At 40.2% G+C, this 22,572-nt stretch overlaps 1 protein-coding gene across 1 annotated transcript in view; it reads left to right on the top strand.

Annotated features, from left to right (window-relative positions):
- The first annotated feature begins 363 nt into the window (after positions 1-363).
- The window catches only part of LOC139468895 (transient receptor potential cation channel subfamily M member-like 2), a 58,418-nt gene continuing 36,209 nt past the window's right edge, over positions 364-22,572 (top strand). The window contains exons 1-5 of the mRNA XM_071251027.1: positions 364-470; positions 6,486-6,547; positions 16,757-16,842; positions 17,217-17,373; positions 21,791-21,974. Coding sequence (XP_071107128.1) covers positions 6,488-6,547; positions 16,757-16,842; positions 17,217-17,373; positions 21,791-21,974 — 487 coding nt within the window. The 5' untranslated portion in view covers positions 364-470; positions 6,486-6,487. The remainder of the gene's footprint in view (positions 471-6,485; positions 6,548-16,756; positions 16,843-17,216; positions 17,374-21,790; positions 21,975-22,572) is intronic.

Here is a 22,572-nt window from a genome sequence, read left to right as displayed (position 1 = left end):
TCCACAGGGGTATATAGGTGCTATCCTCACAAGGCAGCGTGGGTTATTGGTAATGATACCAACCATTAAATCTTGTCGAAGCCGTCGTAATAACTGAAGCATTGCTGCTTGTGGCGTCAAACCAGTGTGGCGTCAAACCACAAACAAGTAACAATAAACCATTGCATGAACATGATTATGTTAAAAACCGGATTTGTAAGCTGGTTACATGGAACAATCAATACAGACATTATATAGAACGCTGTTAGCATCAATTGTTGTGATGCTGTCATAGTTACATTGCAGGCTAGTGAGGAATCAATATTCACACTGCAATGCGTTTCAAGGAACTGATAGTGATCTATCTTTCAAAGTATCTGTGGAACGGTTATACAGCAGAATATTATTTGAGTAGTATTTCCTTTATTCTAATGATGTGCTTTAAGCAGCAGATCCTTTCCTGGTGGTACGCCACGCGTTTTCCATAGCAGGTAAGATGGACATGTACTGTCCAAGTAGTTATTTCATATCATGTCAGACAATGTAAATTCTTTTTCATAGCATTTACATAGACAACCAGCTACAATATGACTTAAATTTGACATATTACTACTTCGTCCTTTATGCGATTCCGACTATATGAAAAGTGTGTGTCTAGACCCCTAAAGATCGGGGGTAGAATAGATCTTCATTAACCCATGTTTGCCGTAAAAAGCGACTACGCGACTATGCTAGAAACGCATTGTCATCGCATCCCAACTGCGTGGATCGATGCTCATGATGTTAATCACTGGATTGTCTGGTCCAGACTCGATTATTTACGGACTGCCGTCATACAGCTTGATTATTGATGAGTGTGGCGTTAAACAACAAACAAACACATATACTAGAAGACCAACCTGTAGGTCCCGTGACAAAATCATGGAATCATGGTTACCTTGACCTTGGAAATCGAAAATGGTTGGCTGCATGAAGAATTGTGATGCTTCAGCAAAGTCACAGTATCCTTGGCCAATAACGCAGCATACTTCAGAATCCATTGTCCAGAAATGCTTTTCTAACCTTACTTTAGTGCACAGTTCATAATCCTACTCTGAGTCATACCCATCAGATGCAGAGTCACAATCAGTAGTATCTGAATCTGTGTCCGATTCTACAGAGCAGTTTGCTCTGGCATCAGTCAGATGTTCAGGCAGTGCTGGCTGAGAATACCGTTTGGGCAAGTAAGCATTTCTGGACAATGGATTCTGACAAAGGATACTGTGACTTTGCTGAAGCATTACAATTCTTCGTGCAGCCAACCATTTTCGATTTTCAAGGTCAAGGTAACCCTTTTTACTTTTAAAAGTTGCTTGGTTGAATTTGTCATGTCAGAAAACATATTATTAGACACTAAAATCATGACTATCGGACAGTGTTAACTGTGTTTGTGAATTTCACCGACTGCCAAAAGTGTGTTGACCTTTCAACGTTTTTAGCCATAGCTCCCCCATTTAAGGTCGGAAGTATAACAAACTATATATTTCTGGGTTTCTTATGACTGGACGAGTAATAGGCATATCAACACAATTTTGAATTTTGACCCCTGTTTGACCTTTGTTGACCCTTCCCATAAAATTCCCGGGATTTTCAACCGGGCAGCCCAAGTCAAAATTGTTCAGTATACATCAAGAAACTCAAAAACACTTTCAAACCTTTGTTTTCATGATTTGGTCACGGGGCGTACAGGTTGGTCCTTGACTAATATGAATCACTATCGATTAGCAATGATGGCAGCTGTAGAGGTGACGAGGTGCGCGTATCCTGTCCCACCAGTGACACACGTCACAAAGACAAAATCTTGCAAAGTCAAGTCACGAATTTACCTGAACAGACACGGTAATGGTATTAAAAGATACCAACATTGCAAAACGGGCGGTGAGTATTCGCCGATCGAAGTAATAGTCTCTCGCCTCACTGACTGTTCTCAGAAAACCTCAGTCCCGCCTGGTGGGACGGTTCTTGGAATAACGTTCAATACATGGGCTTGTTCAGTATATCACAATGACGAACAGGTCGTATAAGTTGACAGTCATTCTCTGTATAAAACTGTCAAGTCGGGTGTAGATGTCCCGCACTATACAGTATTTCTGGGCGTATGATCACGGTTAGGTGGATCAACGTAGCGCAATGCATCTGAACATTGTAATATCAAATACCTGAATAAACCTAACGGTTCCGGTGGCGCGCCCCTCCAAGATTGGGGGAGGAGAGAAGGCGGGAAGGCGGTAGGGCGGATTGTTTTTTGGTTTGGTGGGTGGGGGGTTGGGTCGGTGGTGAAGAGGGTCGTCAAAGCAAGGATGAAAGCGTTCTTTCGGGAGAGATGGATGGCCCTGAAAAGGGCCGTTGGAAAACAAACTGGAAACTGGAAAAGGTAGGAATCTGTAGGAAAACTGGAAGCGATGGGAAACTGGAAAAACAGTGGAGCAGCATGTGCCATGCGGTAGTCACATTGCCCAGATGATCTATCTTCTTCATCCTCCACCTCCTCCTCCTTTGACTGATGACGTCGTCGGCGCTTTGAGGGGTGCTTTCTTAGGGGACTTCGGTCCCGTTTTCTTTTGCCTAGACGTGGTGTGACGTCCGCATGGAGTTGTGCGATGCATTCTTTTAGGGCAAGGACATGGATATGCATGGCTTCTATGAGATGAAGCACTTGTGTCACTTGTGTCACTTGTGTCGACATGGGCGGCGCTGCTGAAGTCTTCTTTCGAACAAGTGTTCTCAAGGGACTTTGGCGTGCTTCAGATGTTCTTTCCAGGATTTGTCTGTGGCTTCCCATTGGCAGAGTATCACTCCGCAGCAATAACAGATAACACAGTCACTTCGTCCTTGATAAAAATTACCAGCCTTGGCCATGTCATAAGGGGTCTGGGTGATCTGTTTAGGCCACCTTTGAAAAGACCTCAGACGTTCTTGAAATGAATCATAGTCAGGATGAGAAGGATGACTCAAGGTGTAAGAAGGAGAAGGTCCCTCCAGAATGTCACTGAGTCGCCATGTGTCGTCCATAAAGAGTGTGTGTTTTTCGTTTGTTCTCTCGCCTTTTCAGACACCGACTCGGTATCAGGGACATCTCGGGATGATGGCATGGCATTCATAGACCATCTTTGCCCCATGATGACTGTGGCTCAACTGAAGGAACATGTGGGGGTTCGTCTGCTTTTATGAAAGTCTCTACATCTCAGGTTCGGCACATACACGATGGGCATCTCGGATCTCGAAAACAGGCGGGCACGTATGCTATGGTCAAAGAACAAGTAAGTGTAAGGCTCTTGGGTGGCGTCTTCATAGGCTTCACGCAGTTAAAGAACTTTGCCCGGAAACAACTGGCAAGCCAGACTGTCGATCTGTGATGCATCTCTCGGATTTTTAAAGAGGACCATGTAGTGAGCATTCAAACTAATGATACGATGTTGCGGCGATTGGCCAAGCAAGTTCTGAGTGAGATACAGCACGGATGTGTTTCAGTGATGACTTTTCTTGGTGAACCATCGCAGTACTTCCGTTTCTTCTTCTTTCGTATTGTCCCCCAGCAAATCATCGATGACCAGCCAATGCGGGCCACCCCTTTTTCAGGCAAGGCACGATCCGCTTCTTTCATGCTGTGCACCAACTCAAGAGCGGCCTCTAAGCGGTCTGACATCTCTTCCAGCTCATGATGGAGCGGTTGCCATTCACTGTACACCCACACGAGGCGATGGGGTTACGTGTCGAACACCTCGGGGCGATGCATCTGCTCCTTACTTGATTTCACAAAGGAACTTTTTCCTGATCCCGTGGGTCCCGCAATGAACATCGTAAAAGGGTGACGTAGGGTCAAAGGCGAGGTCATGACCTCTTCTTCATCATCATTACCACGTGACGCCATCCTGTGTTTGGGCTGACTGACACACGGCAGCGGTGGTGGTGGTGGCAGTGGTGGCGGTGATGTCACTGGTCACATGGACGTGTTTTTTATGACAAAGTAAGGCATCTCTTCTAGAAAATGTCTTCCCACAGTTTGAACACGACCTGTGTACTGGGATGACTGACACCAGGCAACTGATCTTTCAAGCATGGCCTTTGGCTTTTATCTTTTTTTTTCTTTATTTTTCTTAACTTTCACAACGAGCATGTGCACAGACATGACGGACAGGGGAGGTCATGACCTCTTCATCATCATCATTATTATCATTATCATCACGTGACGTCATATGTGGACTCCATGACGTCTTGCATGTCACTGACGATGTGATAAGACTCTATCCTGTGTACTGGGATGACTGACACCAGGCAGCTGATTTTTCAAGCATGGCCTTTCTCTTTAATCTTTTTTTTCTTTACTTTTACAACGAGCATGTGCACTGACATGACAGACAGACAGAAAACGTAGACGACATCTCAACTCAGCCTCTACCCTCAGTTCGGCACCCTTCGACCACTGCCTGATCCTAGCCTTTCGGGATCTGCTACGTGTACTAAAGTCACAACCATGGTGGCATCAATGTTAAGGGCTTTGTTGGACTGTTGGACTTTTTCCATGGCATTCAAGATATCTAGGCCATGGAGATCTTCAAAGCGACGAAAGGGAATCCGTATGGGAGTGTTCAAAGCGGGATGGTTGATACCTAGACCAATACGATCCCCCTTCTGGCCTGACATCTGTTTATAGAAGTCCTCGATCACCCCATCAAATAAAGACGGTAGTTCTATTGTAACGCGGTCCAGTAGTACGGTTTTCAAGTAGTCTGGGTTAAATGTCAAACGACAAGTATGGTTAGCAGTTCTTAACCGTCTTGATCATGTCGTGTCTTTCTTCTCCAGACGATACGCATATTTCTGCTTGCTCGTCATGATGGCGATGAGTGCCTGATGAACGTCATCATCATCATCACATTGGAGATTTAACGTGCGCTTTCCGACTCATAGCGTATTTCGCACACGGGGTTGCACTTATACTTTTGGGGGAAAAAAGCGTAATGAATAAATAAAGAGGTGCAACCCAAAAATTATAAACTTTACAGCCCTAATCTATTAAAGCTAAGGGATGTGGGGTTTGGCTGAGTGGGAGTGGATGATAAAGGAAAATATAATAATATGAAAAAAATGGGGGGTAGTGGGAAGGCTCTCCTCGATCTCCATGACGGAGACAGGTGTTGTCTTCTATACCCTTGGAGGCCTAGCCTTCTGAATTCCAGTTGACTCCAGTTGCACAGCCTTTGCCACTGTGGGGGATGGAGACAGAAGCATTGCCACCCCTTCCTCCATGGCCATGCGACAAGTGTCAAGGCTGCCTGCCTGTGTATGCTCTTGGGACAAAGGCACGTGATGGAACATTCCAGTGCGTGTATTGTAACACCATCCTGAAGGACACGTACATGAGGCGTTTAACCCACACCAGCATGTGTCCTGTGAGACGAAAGATGTCAGTCCATCTGTGCCTATGCACCACTGCAGTAAGGTGAGTGAAGGAGTAATCTTCTTCAAGATCCACAGTCAAAGTAGCAGGTGTTGCAGGTTTCATCTCCGTTTTTTTTTCTGTCACTTCCGTTTTCCTGTCTGCTGCTGTTGCTATTGCTGCTGGTGTTGTGGATGATCCAGTCTGTTTCCGCTTCCTGTTTCCAACAAGTTGTGAAATGAAGGGCACCTAGATGGCATACATAGATGGCAGCAATTTCCGCTTCGACGATCCTTGTTGTGTCAATAAGATTGGACATGATGTTGCTTCATGGACAGCGCCACAAAAGTTTTCTTCTTCTTCAAACGGCCCTTTTCAGGGCCACCCATCTCTCCCGAAAGAACGCTTTCATCCTTGCTTTGACGACCCTCTTCACCATCCACCCATCCACCTACCCACCAAACCAAAATACCCTCCGCCCTACCGCCTTCCCAACTTCTCTCCTCCCACCATCTTGGAGGCGCCATGCCACCATCTTGGATGGGGAGATGGCCCCTCGGAAACAGACGTGTCGCGATCTTGGAGGCACGCGCCATTGGAACAGGAAGTGCCGCCATCTTGGATACGCGAGCCAACGGAACCGGAAGTGCCGCCATCTTGGATGCGCACGCATTATTCACAGTGCCCAAATATATTAAAAAGATAAGTATAATTAACATTTATCCTTTAGCTCAAAGTCAAAGATTATATTCAAGAGTCGGTAATACAAATACAACAGCTAGAGGTGAAGATTAACAAAATGTGAACAACGGGTAAGCAATACGAATAAATAGAGAAACTATGACAACTCATGCTGATCGTATAAGACAGCTGCAGTTTATGGCAGGGAATGCAAAGAACACTGTGAACAGCATGCAACACATCGGCTTTGAGATTAAACTGATTTATGTATTATTTGTCAAAAGAACTGCTGAGGTGTCCTTTATACGAAAGAAGGGTTTCACCACCACGACTCTTGCATAAATAGACAGAGCATAGGCACAATTACATCACTTCTCACTCAGATCTATATCTATATGTATGACAGGTATGGTCCCGGAGTGGAAGTGTAAAGCAATGGCGGAAGAAGACACTTCGTCCCAGCAACAGGTAAGTCCAAATTTCAGACAAATTGTATTTACTTCATGTTAAGTTTGTCATTATGTCACAAATACACAAAACACAAAACACACATGGATGCAATATGTACTTGATCATCTATGCACCTTTCTATTCTGCACATAGTGACGACCGACATTTTGTACCCTCCAGCTAAAAATGGTCCGCACAAGCATGGCAGTTGTGATGCAGAATAGTGGGATACAAAATCCGAATTTGTTTCCAGTATATTCTTAAAATATTCTCATATTCAAAGCTAGGATGTGTCGGTTCTTCTTTTGCCTTTGTAGCTGATTGTGCCTGACTGTGGTAATTGAGAATCAATTGAACAATCACGGAAAACCCGTTGCAACCTTGTTAAATACATTTAATATACACATTTCCAATGTACTATATTCTCTACTCAGGGCACCATACCTATAACGACCTTAAACGAGTTGTGTGAGCTTCCGGTTTAATAACACTGGCCCTCAGTTTCAGGCAATAGCATGCTTGTTAATCTGTATAATCGAGAATAGTTATTCTCTGGCGTTTAACTTAAGTAAAATTTCTTAGCTAAGTTCCTTTGTTTATATTTTGTCCAATCCGAGCAGACATTCCGATTCATATGTATAAAAAAGCAGATCAGCAAAGCAAAAAGGGGAACACAACTGTGGCAATGGGGTGTGCTAGGGTGGTTTCCCCAGTTTATCAACCGTCTTTGGATGTTCCAGGAAGATATTTATATCGATATCAAAACTTCTCATCTTCTCTAAGCGATACCGAACTGACACTGGTAAAGCAAATGTGTTAAAACCACGTGACTACTAACTGAGTGGCTTGCACAAGGTGCACGGGCCGAGCGGAATTGACTTGAGCACATGTCTTTATGCTAAGGAGTAGACGGAGATTGGCGGCTCGGAGACAGATTGCCAGTTGTGTTTGGCTCAAAGTAGCTATAGGTTTTCCAATTACCATGAAAACACCCAAGAAGCTGACAACAACGACGACGGTTTCCTGTTTCCTTTTTTGGTGAGCCGTTAAGTGAAGATCAATCATTCTTCGTGGGCTATTGCAGCAACCCGCCTTTATCAAAGAATTGTTGGTGAGCAGACGATTTGTGAAAGGGCGCCTTCATAGACAACACAGGAAAGGGTGACTTCAGAGACAACACAGGAAAGGGTGACTTCAGAGACAACACAGGAAAGGGCGCCTTTAGAGACAACACAGGAAAGGGCGCTTTTAGAGACAACACAGGAAAGGGCGACTTAAGAGACAACACAGGAAAGGGCGACTTAAGAGACAACACAGGAAGGGGCGCTTTTAGAGACAACACAGGAAAGGGCGCTTTTAGAGACAACACAGGAAAGGGTGACTTCAGAGACAACACAGGAAAGGGCGCCTTTAGAGACAACACAGGAAAGGGCGACTTAAGAGGCAACACAGGAAAGGGAGCCTTTAGATACGACACAGGAAAGGGCGACTTCAGAGGCAACACAGGAATAGGCGACTTCAGAGACAACACAGGAAAGGGCGCTTTTAGAGACAACACAGGAAAGGGCGCTTTTAGAGACAACACAGGAAAGTGTGCCTATTCAGGCAACACATGAAAGGGCGACTTCAGAGACAACACAGAAGTCACTCCAGACATCCGTAACAAGTGCAGGCCATTCTATCTCGCTTACTTTCAATTTTCATTTATTGCATATATAAAGAAATAAAACTCTTTCTGGCTTCTTTGTTTCTGTGTTTCTATGCATTAAACTGCATTGAGGTTGATAGTTATATATGGTCACTGTTTTTTTCTTGACAAATGCCCCATTGATCAAACAATTAAATATCCTTTAAGTTCTTGAAGTGTTAGTTATCAGTATTTGACGGGTCACTTATAACAAACTGTTTGGTCAAACAATAATTGTAGTGATGCTTACTTATGCTAGTTATGTTGTTTCACTCACTCCTTGTCAGTGGGAACAACTATACTGAACGGGACCGCCGCCTGGTGGCAAGGTGATAGAACATGCAGACAAACAACTCCGACTTGTTTGAATAAAAACAAAGTAAATATCTACCTGCCAGGGCCATACCTTGGACACGTGCAAGAGGCCCCGGACCAAACACCTGAGGTAAACACGGTACACTGGACTGCATGGTTGACCCTAGCAGTCGAGATACTTTGGTGGAAATTCGAAATATGAGGAAAGAAATGTCTGAAACTTTGCAAATTTGACACGAAGAATGAATAACATGGAACAAGATATCCAGTCGTTAGTCAGTGAAAATGCAGAACTGAAAGATGAGGTGTCACATCTTACACGCAAAATAAACTCTATGGAAAGCCAGGCCAAAAGAAACAACGTGTTTTTCTATAACGTGGAAGGACAGTCATGAATCGTATGAAGATACCCTCGATGCCGTAACCAAGGTGATGACCGAAACTATGAACATTAAATATGAAGATTTTGCAGTGCTTAATGTAAGAAGACTACCATCCAAGGCATCCAGTCCCAAACCAGTGCTCGTCACATTTGCCCAACCTAACCACAAGTCGAAAGTAATGATGGGGGCTAAATATATGAAAAGTCAAAAGATCAGTGTGTCATATGACTTCACAGATGATGAGAGGAATACTCGGCAAAAATTAAAACCTTTTATTGACAAGGCCAGAAAAGATGGATGTTTCTCTGTGATGAGATACACCAAGCTGCAGATAGACAACAAACTCAATAAATTCGATGAAGCCATTCCAGATACTCCCAAATTGACTCTAATTAGACGGTCCAAACCCAGACCAGCCTCCAGTGAAAATATTCATGACCCAGGAGAAACTCCACCAGTAGTGTAGCATTCTGGCCAAGGCCAGCGTAATGAACATTCAGGGATAACTGTAGTCTGTTGAAACATTGTGAGATTAAAATCAAAATTGTGCAAACTGTCATTTTGTGACTTTATCTACAAATATAATATTGTAGGTTTAGTAGAGACCTGGGCTGATAAAAATGACGTATTCTGCTTCCCTGGATATACACAGTTATGGAACTCTAGAGCCAAAAATGAACACGCCATCAGAAATTCCGGAGGACTACTTGTATTAGTAAAAGACGCTTTTTCTGATTTATGCACCGTTATAAATACAGAACCTGAGAACATACTGTGGCTTAAGATCCAAAGTCCTGAAAGTATGAGTAATGAAATATGTTTTTGGGGTCTTTTATATTTCTCGCCACCCAACCCAAGTGCTTACTCAGCTGAACCTATTTTTGATATCCTAGAGAATGATATTGTTATATTCAGGTCAGATAACCCATATTGTCATGTAGTCATGGGTGACCTTAATGCTAGAACCAGTTGTCGCCCTGATTATATTGTAAATGATGATTCCACACATCTACCCATCGATGATGACGTTAATTATGTGGAAGATAGTAACTTTTTACCTAGGTCTTCACGGGATAGCATTATTAATAAAAGAGCCCATGCCCTATTAGATTTCTGCAAACTCACAGGCCTTAGAATCTGTAATGGGCGAATTGGTGAAGATGTAGGGATTGGTACTTTTACATGTTATGCTAACAACGGTCACAGTTTGGTAGACTATGTTCTAGCGACTGTACATTCCTTCCCATTGTTTTCATCTTTCTCGGTTGCGAACCAAGTAGAATGAGCTATTTACCTGTGACATTCGCATTTGAATTTACAATAATAAATGAGAAATGTGCAGAAAAAACTTTAACACTGAAAAGTCGACTATATTGGAAAGAAGAGTTGAAAACAAACTTTAATCATAACTGGAATACTTTACCGGTTTGTAAAATTAGTGAATTCTCAGAATTCTCTTGCCAATTGTACAACAAGAGCTGTAACTTCATTTGTAAATATTATGACAGCCTGTGCTGAAGGCTGTAGAGCTCCTGTCAAGCTTACGTAGAAGTGATGATAGAAGGGGAGGTAACTGGTATGACAAGGAATGTGTTGAAGCACGAGCTGATGCACGCAGGTTGTTTCATTTCATGCCTCCAACAGTAAAGTTGATAGACAGCTGTATTCATCGGCATGGAAATACTATAAAGAAATTTGTGTAATTAAATCACAGTATTACAGATCAGTTTTGGTGGAAAAACTGGTGTCTTCTTTAGAAATAAGTAATAATAAGACATTTTGGTCTTTAGTCTCAAAAAGGACTTGTGCCCCCTTTAAAAATATAACATTTCGAGTCAATGTTTCAAGGTAGCCGACAAGTGCAGATTTTGTTGAGTTTTATAAATGTGTAGATGACTTTGTCAACTCCATTGGTGATGAGTTGATAGAAAACACAGTTATTCCCGAAAGTGAGCTAGACACTGTTTTTACTCTAGAGGAATTGGTACAAGCTCTCGGAGATATGAAGTGTGGCAAAGCTCCTGGTTATAGTGGGATACCTGTGGATTTCTTTAAGATTACCCCACCTAAATGTCTGGACATGTTATTACAATTATTTAATGCAGTATTCATAAGTGGCTCTTATCCAGATCAGTGGTCTTATGGCGTTATACTTCCTATCTTTAAGAAAGGTAACCCAAATGATCCCTCTAACTATAGACCAATTACACTTTAGCAGGCACAATTTGTGCAAAAATTGTTTGTAACAGACTTACAAAGTGGTCTGCTCTTAAACATTTTATAACTAACGAGCAAGCAGGTTTTAGAAAGGGATTCCAAACTTCCGACAATATCTTTATTGTAGATACTTTATTAGATAAATATCTGTCTCTAAAACGCGGCAGGATGTATGGTGCCTTTATAGATTTGAAAGGAGCGTTCGACTCTGTGTATAGGAATGGCTTACTCTTCAAATTGTGGAAAGGAGGTAGTAATGGTCGAATGTTCAGATTAATTCGTAATAGATATAGATCTGTAAAGTCCTGCATCTCTCAAGAAGGTGGATATACTCTGTTCTTCGAGTGCTACTCTGGTGTTGGACAGGGATGCCAACTGTCGCCTTTTTTTGTTGTCATCCTTCATCAATGATATTGTGGAATTTTTGAATTGTGAGGGAGCTCATGGTGTAACTTTAAGTCCTTTGGAATTCTTTTTTTCTATTGTTTGCAGATGGCATAATCTTGTTTTATTACCCACGTGGTGAAGATACAGGTGGTAAGATACTAAATCCGTATGTCACACGTGTGTCGTACAAGGTTGACCTTGTTTTATTTGTTTTGATTGGATAACCGTGACCTCTGTCACACCGGGACTACTTTTTTCATTCATAAAAATTCGCGAGACGTCATTCATTTTGCGATTACAAGGCAGAACTGAAGAAATTCATGAGAACGAGAGAAATTTACAAACACTTTATTAAACCAAACAAGATAGTCACACGCATCAAATTCGGTTTGCATTCTATATAAGTTATGCATAGACCTCCTACAGACATATAATCGAGCTAGATCTATAAATCGATTTAAAAATGTACGACTGCAGATCGAGCGCGTCCCTTGAGCGTGACGCACCCGACCATTTTCGCAACTTTCAATTTGATTTAACGTAAAAGGATAAGCGTGGTGAAATGAAGTCTGTTTAAACTATCTGGACAGATATCTTGACTTACTTGGGATGATCCGGTTGTGCCATCGGTGTCCCCCTTGAAGCGTATGTTGTGGCGCTGTTTCGGGAGGTGTTGTTCATAAATGAACGAACACGACAGCACGACCAGATCACTTAAAGTTCACAGTTCCGATACAAATCATTCGAAAACTCCGTGGAAGTGTGCCTGACTTCTGATTTTGTGGCCCCAAACATCCCAAATGTGAACAGTAACATTCCCTATCTCTAGCGTAAAACGCTGTGAGTGGATCGCGGTTGTCTTTTCTTATTCCGGTGGCGACCTTGCCCTTCGATCGTTCGAACCTGTCACTGACATGCAAGCAGATTTGAGTTTGTTGATTTTCACGTCTTCAGTAAAGGGTGGTACAGTTAACATGAATGTCTTTGGCGAACAGTCTGATTTCCCTCTTCCAAAATGGTACGGACATGATATAAATTCAGCTGATAGATCAAGGAAACCGAACCATTTTGATTGCACAGACGGGACCCCGGCAATGTGATGCGTGTGACTGTTGGTCCGATATTCAAAGCGCGGCGCTAATGTTACATTTCAAATTTTCTTATCGGTGTCCTGCGTACTAACAACATGGCGCTTGAATTACCATAAGTTGAAGACTTTCTTCCAAAAGGATCTTGAGCGTCGGTGCTGGTTTGTTTGCAAACAGATCAGAAGGCGCATGTTGTTTATGCGTATGCATAAACATGTCAACAATGCCCATATTTGGTCATATATCAATATTCATGCGCAACCAGATTTTGCAACCGGTTTCAGTTTGGTCTGTCAACGAACGCAAGTTGTTATGTATTTACACTTAAATATATTTTTAACGTGGGTAATAAATAAAATACCACACTCATTCTCGTTAGATACCATTTTTACGAAACTCGTGAACTTTCTATGGTATCTGACCTCGCTTTCGCTCGGTCAGATACCATAGAAAGTCCACTCGTTTCGTAAAAATGGTATCTAACGAGAATGAGTGTAGTATTCTCTATAGATGTAACAGCTAATGGCCTATTGACTATTAATACTCACAAAAGCAAAGAGGTCGAGATTGTATTCAGGAATGGCGGCAAACTTAGATCTTATGAAAATTTTAGGATTGGAGATTCTGTCATTGACATAGTCCCTAGTTATAAATATCTAGGTGTGCAGTTATCGTCCTCTGGTTCTTGGTGTCTTACGCAAAAGACTTTGGCACAACAGGCATGGAAAGTAGTTCGAATACTACAATCAACACTGGGAACATTCTCGGCAATCCCAGCTCGTGTCTGTTTTCATATTTTTGATTTAAAAGTATTGCCAATTTTAAATTATGGAGCAGAGGTTTGGGGATTTCATCCTTCACCCGATATTGAAAATGTACACGATCGTTTCTGTAAACTTGTTCTGAGCTTGAATAGAAACACCCCTAACATAACTGCAAGAGGTATTGTGAATAGAATATAAATCATGGTTTTGCATTACTTAAAAATTATAAAATTCGGGTTAAGGTCATTGTCACAACAGGTTAATGTTATCATGAAAGGTTCTTATGATTTTCAGTATAGAAGGGCAGAAAGAGGTAAAGCTTGTTTGGCTACTGATGTTAAATCTTTGTTAAATACATATGGCTTTGGGGAAGTTTGGTTACAGCAAGGTGTTGGAAATGAAAATGCATTTCTATTGTGTTTTAAGCAAAGATGTAAAGATATCTGCCAACAAACATGGAATAATAATTTAGAATGTTACACTAAGCTGGAATATTTTTGCTCTGTCAAGGAAAATATTAATTATGAACAGCTGACTAATTGTATTGATATAGCCATCTATCAAACAACACTTGTTAGGTTTAGCTGTTCTAGTCATAATCTATTGGCAGAGGCAGGTAGGCATTATAAAATACCAAGGCCAGAACGTCTTTGTCCGTTTTGTATTGTGCCATATATAGAAACTGAATTCCACTTTTGTCTCGAGTGTCCATTCTATTCGAATTTAAAGGAACAGTTACTTCCTAAATATCATTGCATAAGTCCAACTCTGGATAAACTAAAACAATTATATGGCTGCAACCTCTATGTTATAAGATTTGCAAAGTATGTATTTCTCGCTCTCAAGAAAAGGAACACTCTTCTTAAAGATGTGCCTGTTATGTAGCACTATGCCACTGTAACAGTGTGCGACTGGTTGTTGCTAGTGTGTGTAACATGTGTTGGGACCCGATCCACGGGGCGTTTGTGGGTTATGATCGGCCTCAGTAACCTTTTGTGCATCCTTCTCAGCACTCTGATGAGTGTTGACCGCTTGCTCGTGGCTCTCGGGCGCTTTTGTGAATCGGTTCCCTGATGTAATAATCAGCGCTCTCTGTACATGTGAACTGACTAATCCAAAGTACCTTGTATAATGGGCCGGTGGCCCCTTTACGGAATAAACTCATTCATTCATTCACTATACTGAACAACAAACGTTCCTGTGACATTGAATAAGATTTAATGCAAAGTTATGTTTTTTACCAAATCTTAAACAATTTCGGTTTGCAACAGAAAAAAAGAGTCCTGTAAATGTTCAAATGGTTTAATTTGCTTTACTGACCTCAGAAAATGCGTGATTTCATAAAAAACAAACAAAACATGAACATGCCAAAATGTCAATTTACAAATTAATAGCGTGTGTGTCCACCTCTGAATGCGATGCAAACAACACATCTTCGTCTATGGAACCCGTAGTTGAAGTCGAAGGCGCCAATCCATCTCATCCCACATGTGCTCTATTGGTGAGAGATCAGAGGAGCGAGCCGGCCAGTGGATGACATACACGTTGTTTTGTTGAAGAGAATTCTGAACAAATCGAGCAATATGAGGCCGGGCGTTGTCGTTGAAAGGTAATGCCTCGGCCATGACGACGCTTAAACGGTAGAACATTATGGCCGATAACCTCGTAGCGGTAGCGCTGTCCATTGGGATTTCCCTCTACCACTATCAAACGGGTCCTCTGTTTTGCTGTAATCCCATCCCGTACCATAACGCTACCGCCCCGAACCGATCTTCTTCCCTGACACAATGATTGACGTAACGTTCACCTCGACGTCGGTACACTCGAATCCGTCCATCGCTGTGTTTCGTCAGTGAATAGAATTTGTCCCAACTGCATGGCCGTCCAGCGTAGACGCTGTCTGCACCACTGTAGAGGTGCTTCACGGGGGTTTCCTGTCAAAATGGGACGTCTGGCGGGTCTTCTGGCGACAATCCCTGCGCATCTGAGGCGACAACATACGGTTTGTAAAGATACTCGTCGAAGGCCAGGGAAGCTTCTTGCAGTCACTGTTCCTGGCTAGAATCGATTTCGTAGGTGTGTTGTTCGATTCCAGGTGTCTTGTCGATTATTGGTTACGCGTGGCCTGCCACTCCGAGGATGGTCTCTGACTACATTCGTCTGTTGCCAACGTTGCAATAAACACCAAATTGTGTTTCTGTGGACGATAAATTGTCTTGCAACATCACGTTGACTCGATCCTGCTTCAAACGTATCAATGGCTTGCAGACGCTCATTTTCGGACAGGCGTGGCATTTCGTAATGTTGAATAATTGCGTAATTTTGTTGTTTTTCTGAGTGGTTGTTGTCAGCACGATGATAAACAATGCATATGGAATCCCGTTAACGCACATGTTTTTATACCCATTCTTGGGTAGTGAAATGTATGGGGCTTGCAAAAAGGAAACTTTTGCATGGAATGCATGCTTTTCTGTAGCAGTTGCGTTTGTGTGACTTGATTCCATACAAGTACTACAATATTGAAAACCAAACTTTACTTGTTTGAAAACACTAAAATATTGGTGTCACAGGAACTTTTGTTGTTGAGTATACAAACTGCTCATGTAGACGCTGAATGACAGCTGTCTGGAATTCAATGGGATTATTTTAATTCTGTTTCCTCCTTTTAAGTTTGTGTATTCTATGACAACAATGTTAAGGCATCCCTATTGAATTTAATGCCTTGCTTCCAATTGGTTGGAGGCAGCCCGCAATAATTTGGTCCATATTTGAATACTTGTCAAGGGTTGTTATTGTCAACAATAGATCATTCACCAGTGATTATATAGCAGTATTCGCAGTATTCGGAGCTACAATCGTAGAATTTACATTATGTGCTTCAAGTCCACGTTCTGCAATACGTTTCTATTTTTATTTATTCGTTTTTACATTAAGTTAAAACCATCAATTCCCCAGTTTTCAGTCTCATTTTAGTTTCTCCAAACGTTCAAAAGTAACATCAATAACTGTACTCTCCAACCGATACTGTTTGTTCTTACTTTTGAAACATGAATCCAGAAGATGAACATTGCTGGAGTTTAATGAATCAGTGCAGTCCCAATGGTTTCTGAAGGAGGGGCAACAGATCTTCAAATTCAATCGCATCATTGTTGCCCTCGTCTTTCCCTGTGTCCACGGCTGTGGCGGCATCTTTCAGACTCAATACATTGACTTTGAATTTCGTTGCTTAGAAAGACAGCCAACATATTCTACTTAGTCATGGCATCAGTATGTACACAACAGTCTAATCCAATAAAAATCGAAGCCATGACTGTATGATGTATCTAGAATGAATTATTTCTTCATAAGCCCTAACACTTGCATCATCAGTACGCCTTTCTCGCCAGGGTGATGGTTCACAGGACTGGTTTTTGAAACACGGGGATTGGATTGAGTCAAACATCAAACAGCGAGACTGTCACACTTACATAAGGTCAGTAACACAATATGTATAAGGCAAAGTCATGAAATACCATGTACATCGAAAAGAACAGGAATACAAGATAGCCATTGATTGCCCAAGTGTCAACTTTTATTGCATCGATGTTTAAAGCAGATAAAGCGTTTCTTACATATTTTGTCCTGCATTTAAAATACGTTTTGTGCAGATTAATGGTATGACGAATTAGGACACAAATCAAAGTAAGCATGATGTTTACTTTTTTGACAAATCTATGTAAAACAAATCAAACTAAAATGGCTCTTGTCAAAGGGAAATGTCTATAGGTTTGTGCGTTCTTGATAGATTTAACCCTCTATATTTATTTATAAATGAGTACATGATCCTTAGTTTTATACACTACAAAGCAATCATTTCAATGGCTTCGACTGTGTGTGTGGAAAATCCAAAAAGGAACATAAAACGTGTCAAGAGCAAGGAAAATGGAGGAAAGAACTTCGCACACAAACAGGCGCCACACAATTTTATGGAACCACAGAGATTGGAGATGGCGATGAAGTACAGGTAAACAATTTTGTGTTTGGTTGAAACTGGTAACTGCTTACCTCAAATTACAAGGTTGGACAAGCACAGTTTTTGCCCTACGGAAAATGTCAAATTTGGAAGTTACAGAATCCTTTGAAATATCTATAGTCCTTTTTTCATTATTATACTTGCCAGTGTCGGACGTGCATGATAAAGTACACAAAAATGTGGGTTATACACTTCAAGAGAAAATCTAACGATGAGCAAGTCAATGAACCAATGTGAACTGGACCAATGATGTAAAAAAAAGCACCTGCTTGTTCCCACCAATGATGACACCTTAACTTGAGCAGTAGTTCTAAATCTGATTTTCAGTAAGACCGCCAATGGAACACAATGGAGAACATATTTATGGCCATTACTCAGACATTTTCACTTGAAATGTAATGAAATATGTTATACATGTAAGTAGCAGTGGAGCTTTACACATGTTTCGTTGTTTTGCAATATCTTAAGTTTTGACCTTTGTAAATCGACAACGCTCTTGAAAAGTCTCCAAAAAGCTGTCTAGTCTCAGTAAGCATCATCTCATCAGACATCACATCAATAAAGCTGTAACTTCACATATTTTTCCCCTCAGCTCATACTGAATATCATTTTTATGTTTATTAATATTTAGCTAATGTGTGTCCAAATATGTTTAAATTATATATTTGTTGTTTGCAATGGAACTCAACAAATCTGTTCCACTTTTCACAAGTGTTCCTTGTTTCGACCCTTGTGCAAGGAAACTAAATTCTATGTTTCTTTTAATGATATCATATTTTGTTCAAATCATTTGGGCTAAAGTGATAGCATTTGGTCCTCAGCAGCAAGCAATGCATATCACTGATGAGAGCAACTTTTTTGTAAGATGCATGACTTTTGATGACATTATAAACTTTTGAGTACATACCCAGGTGGGCTACGGTGCGATAGCTTATGCATGTGGAATATACCATTTGAATATTTTTATAGACTACAAGTGATGACAATCTACTGATCAGTAGCAGGTCATACCAGCTTACGTGCAATATGTACGTCCCACCAAGGGGCATACATTTTTGTTAACGCACTGGATAGAGCATGAAATTGATCTTGCAATACATGCAACTGATATTGAAGTTCAATTAATTATCTAGATCAGACACTTAAAAATATATTAAAGCAACCCCCTTATTTGCTCGAATTTGAACTCCGTCACTATGCAAACATAATTGTTTTTCACAACTATGCGCTAATGAAAGATGTTTGAGACTTCATACTTGAGATACCATCTACACTGCTATAACCCCGCGTATTTGTTTAAAGGTCGAGGTCACTCAGTATAAACATTACGCCAAGAAACAGAACTGAATTGTATGAAACGTACTTTAGCTTATCTATGATTGGGGTTTCAATTCCATCAACTTTTGGGTGACCTCCAAGAAAGGTCAAGGTCACTAGAGGTCGAATTAGGAAACATGGAACACATTTCACAAATTAAAATATGTTAGCATTTTCTTATCAGTTACTTATGAGTTACTTATGATTATCCCATTACCTGTCATGGTGGTGTCAAATGTCAAGGTCACACATGAATGTAATTAGTTTCATTCAGAAAGTGTTGAGAGTGTGAGTGAGTTATGTAAAAAGTCACATCACAAGTATTTCAGTCATATCGTGACTATAGAAAGTGGTACATTAACAATATATACATTTCGACTAAATAAAAACCTCTTTCATTGGCATTTAGAAGTTGGTGTGATGAAATAAGACGAGTTCTATAGATGAACAACTTCTTTATTACAATTTATTACATCACCTTTATCAAGCAAGTGATGGATAGTGCTTATCAACATAGGTATATATACTTATTGACATCAAAGTTTATACAGTAAATGATTGATGGACAGAGAGAGCTGATTAAGATAATTGGAAGCCAGTGGATGACTAAATAAAAACCTGTCAGCAAGTGACAGTAAAATAATTAGATTATCACGGAGGTTATTTAAAACTAGTAATAGCATATAAAACAATAACCTATGATTCAACAACACAATATAAAAATGGGCTCGAGATTGTCAGCAACAAAAGTTAGGCCACCATACTAGGGACCCTTCTACCACCTGCACGGTTCCACAGCCGGATTTATACCATCTATTCCGCTGTTGGCGATTGTACGCTATTTCAGCCATCAATTAAAATTTACAAATATACTGTCAAAATAAGGAAGGTATAATATACTTTTAATTAAGTCTTACGATACCCTCTCAGGGGGACTACTATTATACGGTACTTCAATCCTCATAAAAGGGCAGTCACAAACAATCTCAGTTAATAATTATCCCCTACCAATTTAAGAAACAACTGTGTACATCAGGCTTTATCAATAAGTTCAATTTCTTTTTAAAACATGATAAGCAAATAAAAACTTATGTTATTAAAAAGTTCCTTTTTAGGATTAAACTTTCGAAATTGTTATCCCTTGTGATGGAAAATCAATACAGTCAATCAGTACATGTTTGGCAGTAATTTTTTCATCACAATGTATACAGGAATGAGAATCCCCACCTTTCAATATATCTGCTATGGCTAACACGACATTCTGGCAAAATGGCATTTGTTTCTGCTTTGAAAATGGAACAGTTATCAGGTAATGTGGATGACAGAGTATTGGGTCCAATGACAGTGGCGCTGGCAACTGCCTCACCATCCTTGCGTCCATCTGTAAATATAGATTTGTAAGGATCATATGTGTTCCTTAATTTATTATATTCTTGTTGATAAGTTAGTTGAATTGTTTTAAGATTTGTTTTAGTTTAGTTAATGTTAGGTCCACCTCTGGCTGAACCAACTGCCACGGTGGGGAGGACAAAAGCTGAGCTGAGGATTCAAGATATATTTTAGCAGCAGAAATATCAGATTGTATTCTTATTCCAAGTGGTAGAATAAGAGATTATTTTTTAGAGTAGAGTTCTTTAAACAGAGGATTAAAAACAGAGTCAAACGTTGGATTGGAGTTAGCAGAAAGAAATTTAGAAACATCTAAAAAAAAAGCGATCCATCAGTTGAGTTATTTAAAACTAATTATAACGTGACGGAAAAAATACTGCCTTCTCGGACAACCTAACCCTGATTTCAATGACCAGACTGGATGGAGCACAAGTGGAATTGATATTGCCTGTCAGTTTAAAAACTTCTTTATAAATAGAGGCAAACGGTCTCGCAATCCAAAATCATGTAAATCTTTTAAAATAACAAGTTCCCATGTACTGTCATATGCTTCTTCTTGGTCGAAAAAGAAAGACACTTCATGTTGTTTATTTATTATGTCATGTTAAACAAATGATTCTAAGCGAACTAGATGTAAATAAGGTACTTCTGTTTTTCTGGAAACCACATTGTAAATTAGTAGTAAGGTTGTTTATTTCGAAATGCCAAACTGATCTATTATTTATCATGCGTTCCATGGTTTTGCAAACTTGTCAATGAAATTGGTCGGTAATTTGAAGGGTCAGTGTGATCTCGCCCGGGCATGTGTATATTGGGACAACTATAGCATCACTCCAAGAAGGAGGAAATTTCCATGACGTCCAAATGTCATCAAAAATGTTGTATAGTGTTTTTAAACATGATTCTGGTTAGAGTTTCAGGAGTTGATAATGTATGTTATCAGTTACTGTAGGGTATCGGGAGCTGGTCCAAGTGCAGTATGGAGCTCATGAATAGAAAATATTTCATTATGATTTTTCCGATTATCTGAATTAAAATTAAATCTTGCTGCTTTTGATAATTTTGGAATTAAGGTACATAGTTGGATGAGGATAAAGGTTAAGCCAAGCTTTCACCAGGTTTATTAGAAATATATGATTTATTAGTTAATATTTGTTCCCTATTGTGTATGCTAGATTTAAAGCCCTTAGCTTTGATTTTTGGATCATTTTCCACACCTTGGACATGGGCGTTCGTGAATTAATTTTTAGACACGGCGTTTACGGAATCGTGCAATCAGCCCTGGTTTTGGCAGAGATTTCTTATATATTCGCTTTTAATAATGTTTTTAAATGTACGCCGTGCTTGAGCGTTTAATTTTTATGCATCTAAATTGTGGACCACAGGATGATGACGGAGTTATGCTCAGCCTTTTCCCCGGCCTACCTAGGTTGTTTGCAGTCATCGTTAAACCATAGTTAACGTATTTATTTAACCAAACCGAAGGTAATTGTATCGCACTGGCAAAGTGCTGTGGTATATGTACTTCACGTGCTCATGAAATTAAGGTTAGCAGAATGGGTATGATTATACGTAAGATTATAAAGTATGCATACAATAAGCCATTATCTAACATACACAAGTACTCACATGCTTGACGTGTACATTGGACAAGGCTGAAACTCGATGATACGAAGAGATATGATGGGATCATTATTTTCAGTTTGTCAGAATAGATGAGGATACTCCATTCAAACACATCAAGCATCTGCTTTTAGAAGTATGGAATATCAAAGAGCCGAAATGGATTTTACCACTGATTGGAACCAAAGCTAATGATTTGGAAATGAAGGAAAAGCTGAAACAGGCAATCTCGTTTGTGTTTAAAAAACTGTCGACAGTATCAGGTAATCTTTACGTTTTATGTCATCCTAGCAAATAATGCCACCAGATGTATTTGTATTGCACTATGTTTGAATTTAAATTCAAGCTTAAATGTTTATTATTAATTTATGTTCAGAGAATTAATGTCATGAATGCCTTTTAGCATTTGTGATAACATGTTCCATAAACTGGAGTTGGAAATACTTTGTATAACTATATATATGTCCGTGGAAATACAAACCAGAACACGATCATTATCAATTTAAATTACCCTTTTACTGCATTCGTTTCGGAAGTGTATGCCTGTAGCAAAATAACCCTGATCTTGTTGTAACCGGGGTTCTGATGGCAAAAAGAAGGTCCAACACAGGCTACGGGTGTCAGTCTTTATTGCCTCAATAATATAATGACACCCTGTAATGTACAAAACAATAAGATTATAAAAAACAGTAGAATACAGGTTTGATGCACACATATATTAATACAATACAAAGGGACCTTTCATTTAATATAAACATAGTCTATATTCATTACATGAACATGAACTTAATAATCAATTATGTATGATTCATTATCTTAACCCTGAAGTAAACAAACGATTTATCAAGGGCGATATCTCGA

Source organism: Haliotis cracherodii, unplaced genomic scaffold (genome assembly GCF_022045235.1).
Source record: "Haliotis cracherodii isolate W230 unplaced genomic scaffold, xgHalCrac1.p SCAF_2, whole genome shotgun sequence".
Taxonomy (NCBI): domain Eukaryota; kingdom Metazoa; phylum Mollusca; class Gastropoda; order Lepetellida; family Haliotidae; genus Haliotis; species Haliotis cracherodii.
The sequence above is the reverse complement of the archived record's forward strand: the minus strand, read 5'-3'. Positions and strand labels throughout refer to the sequence as shown.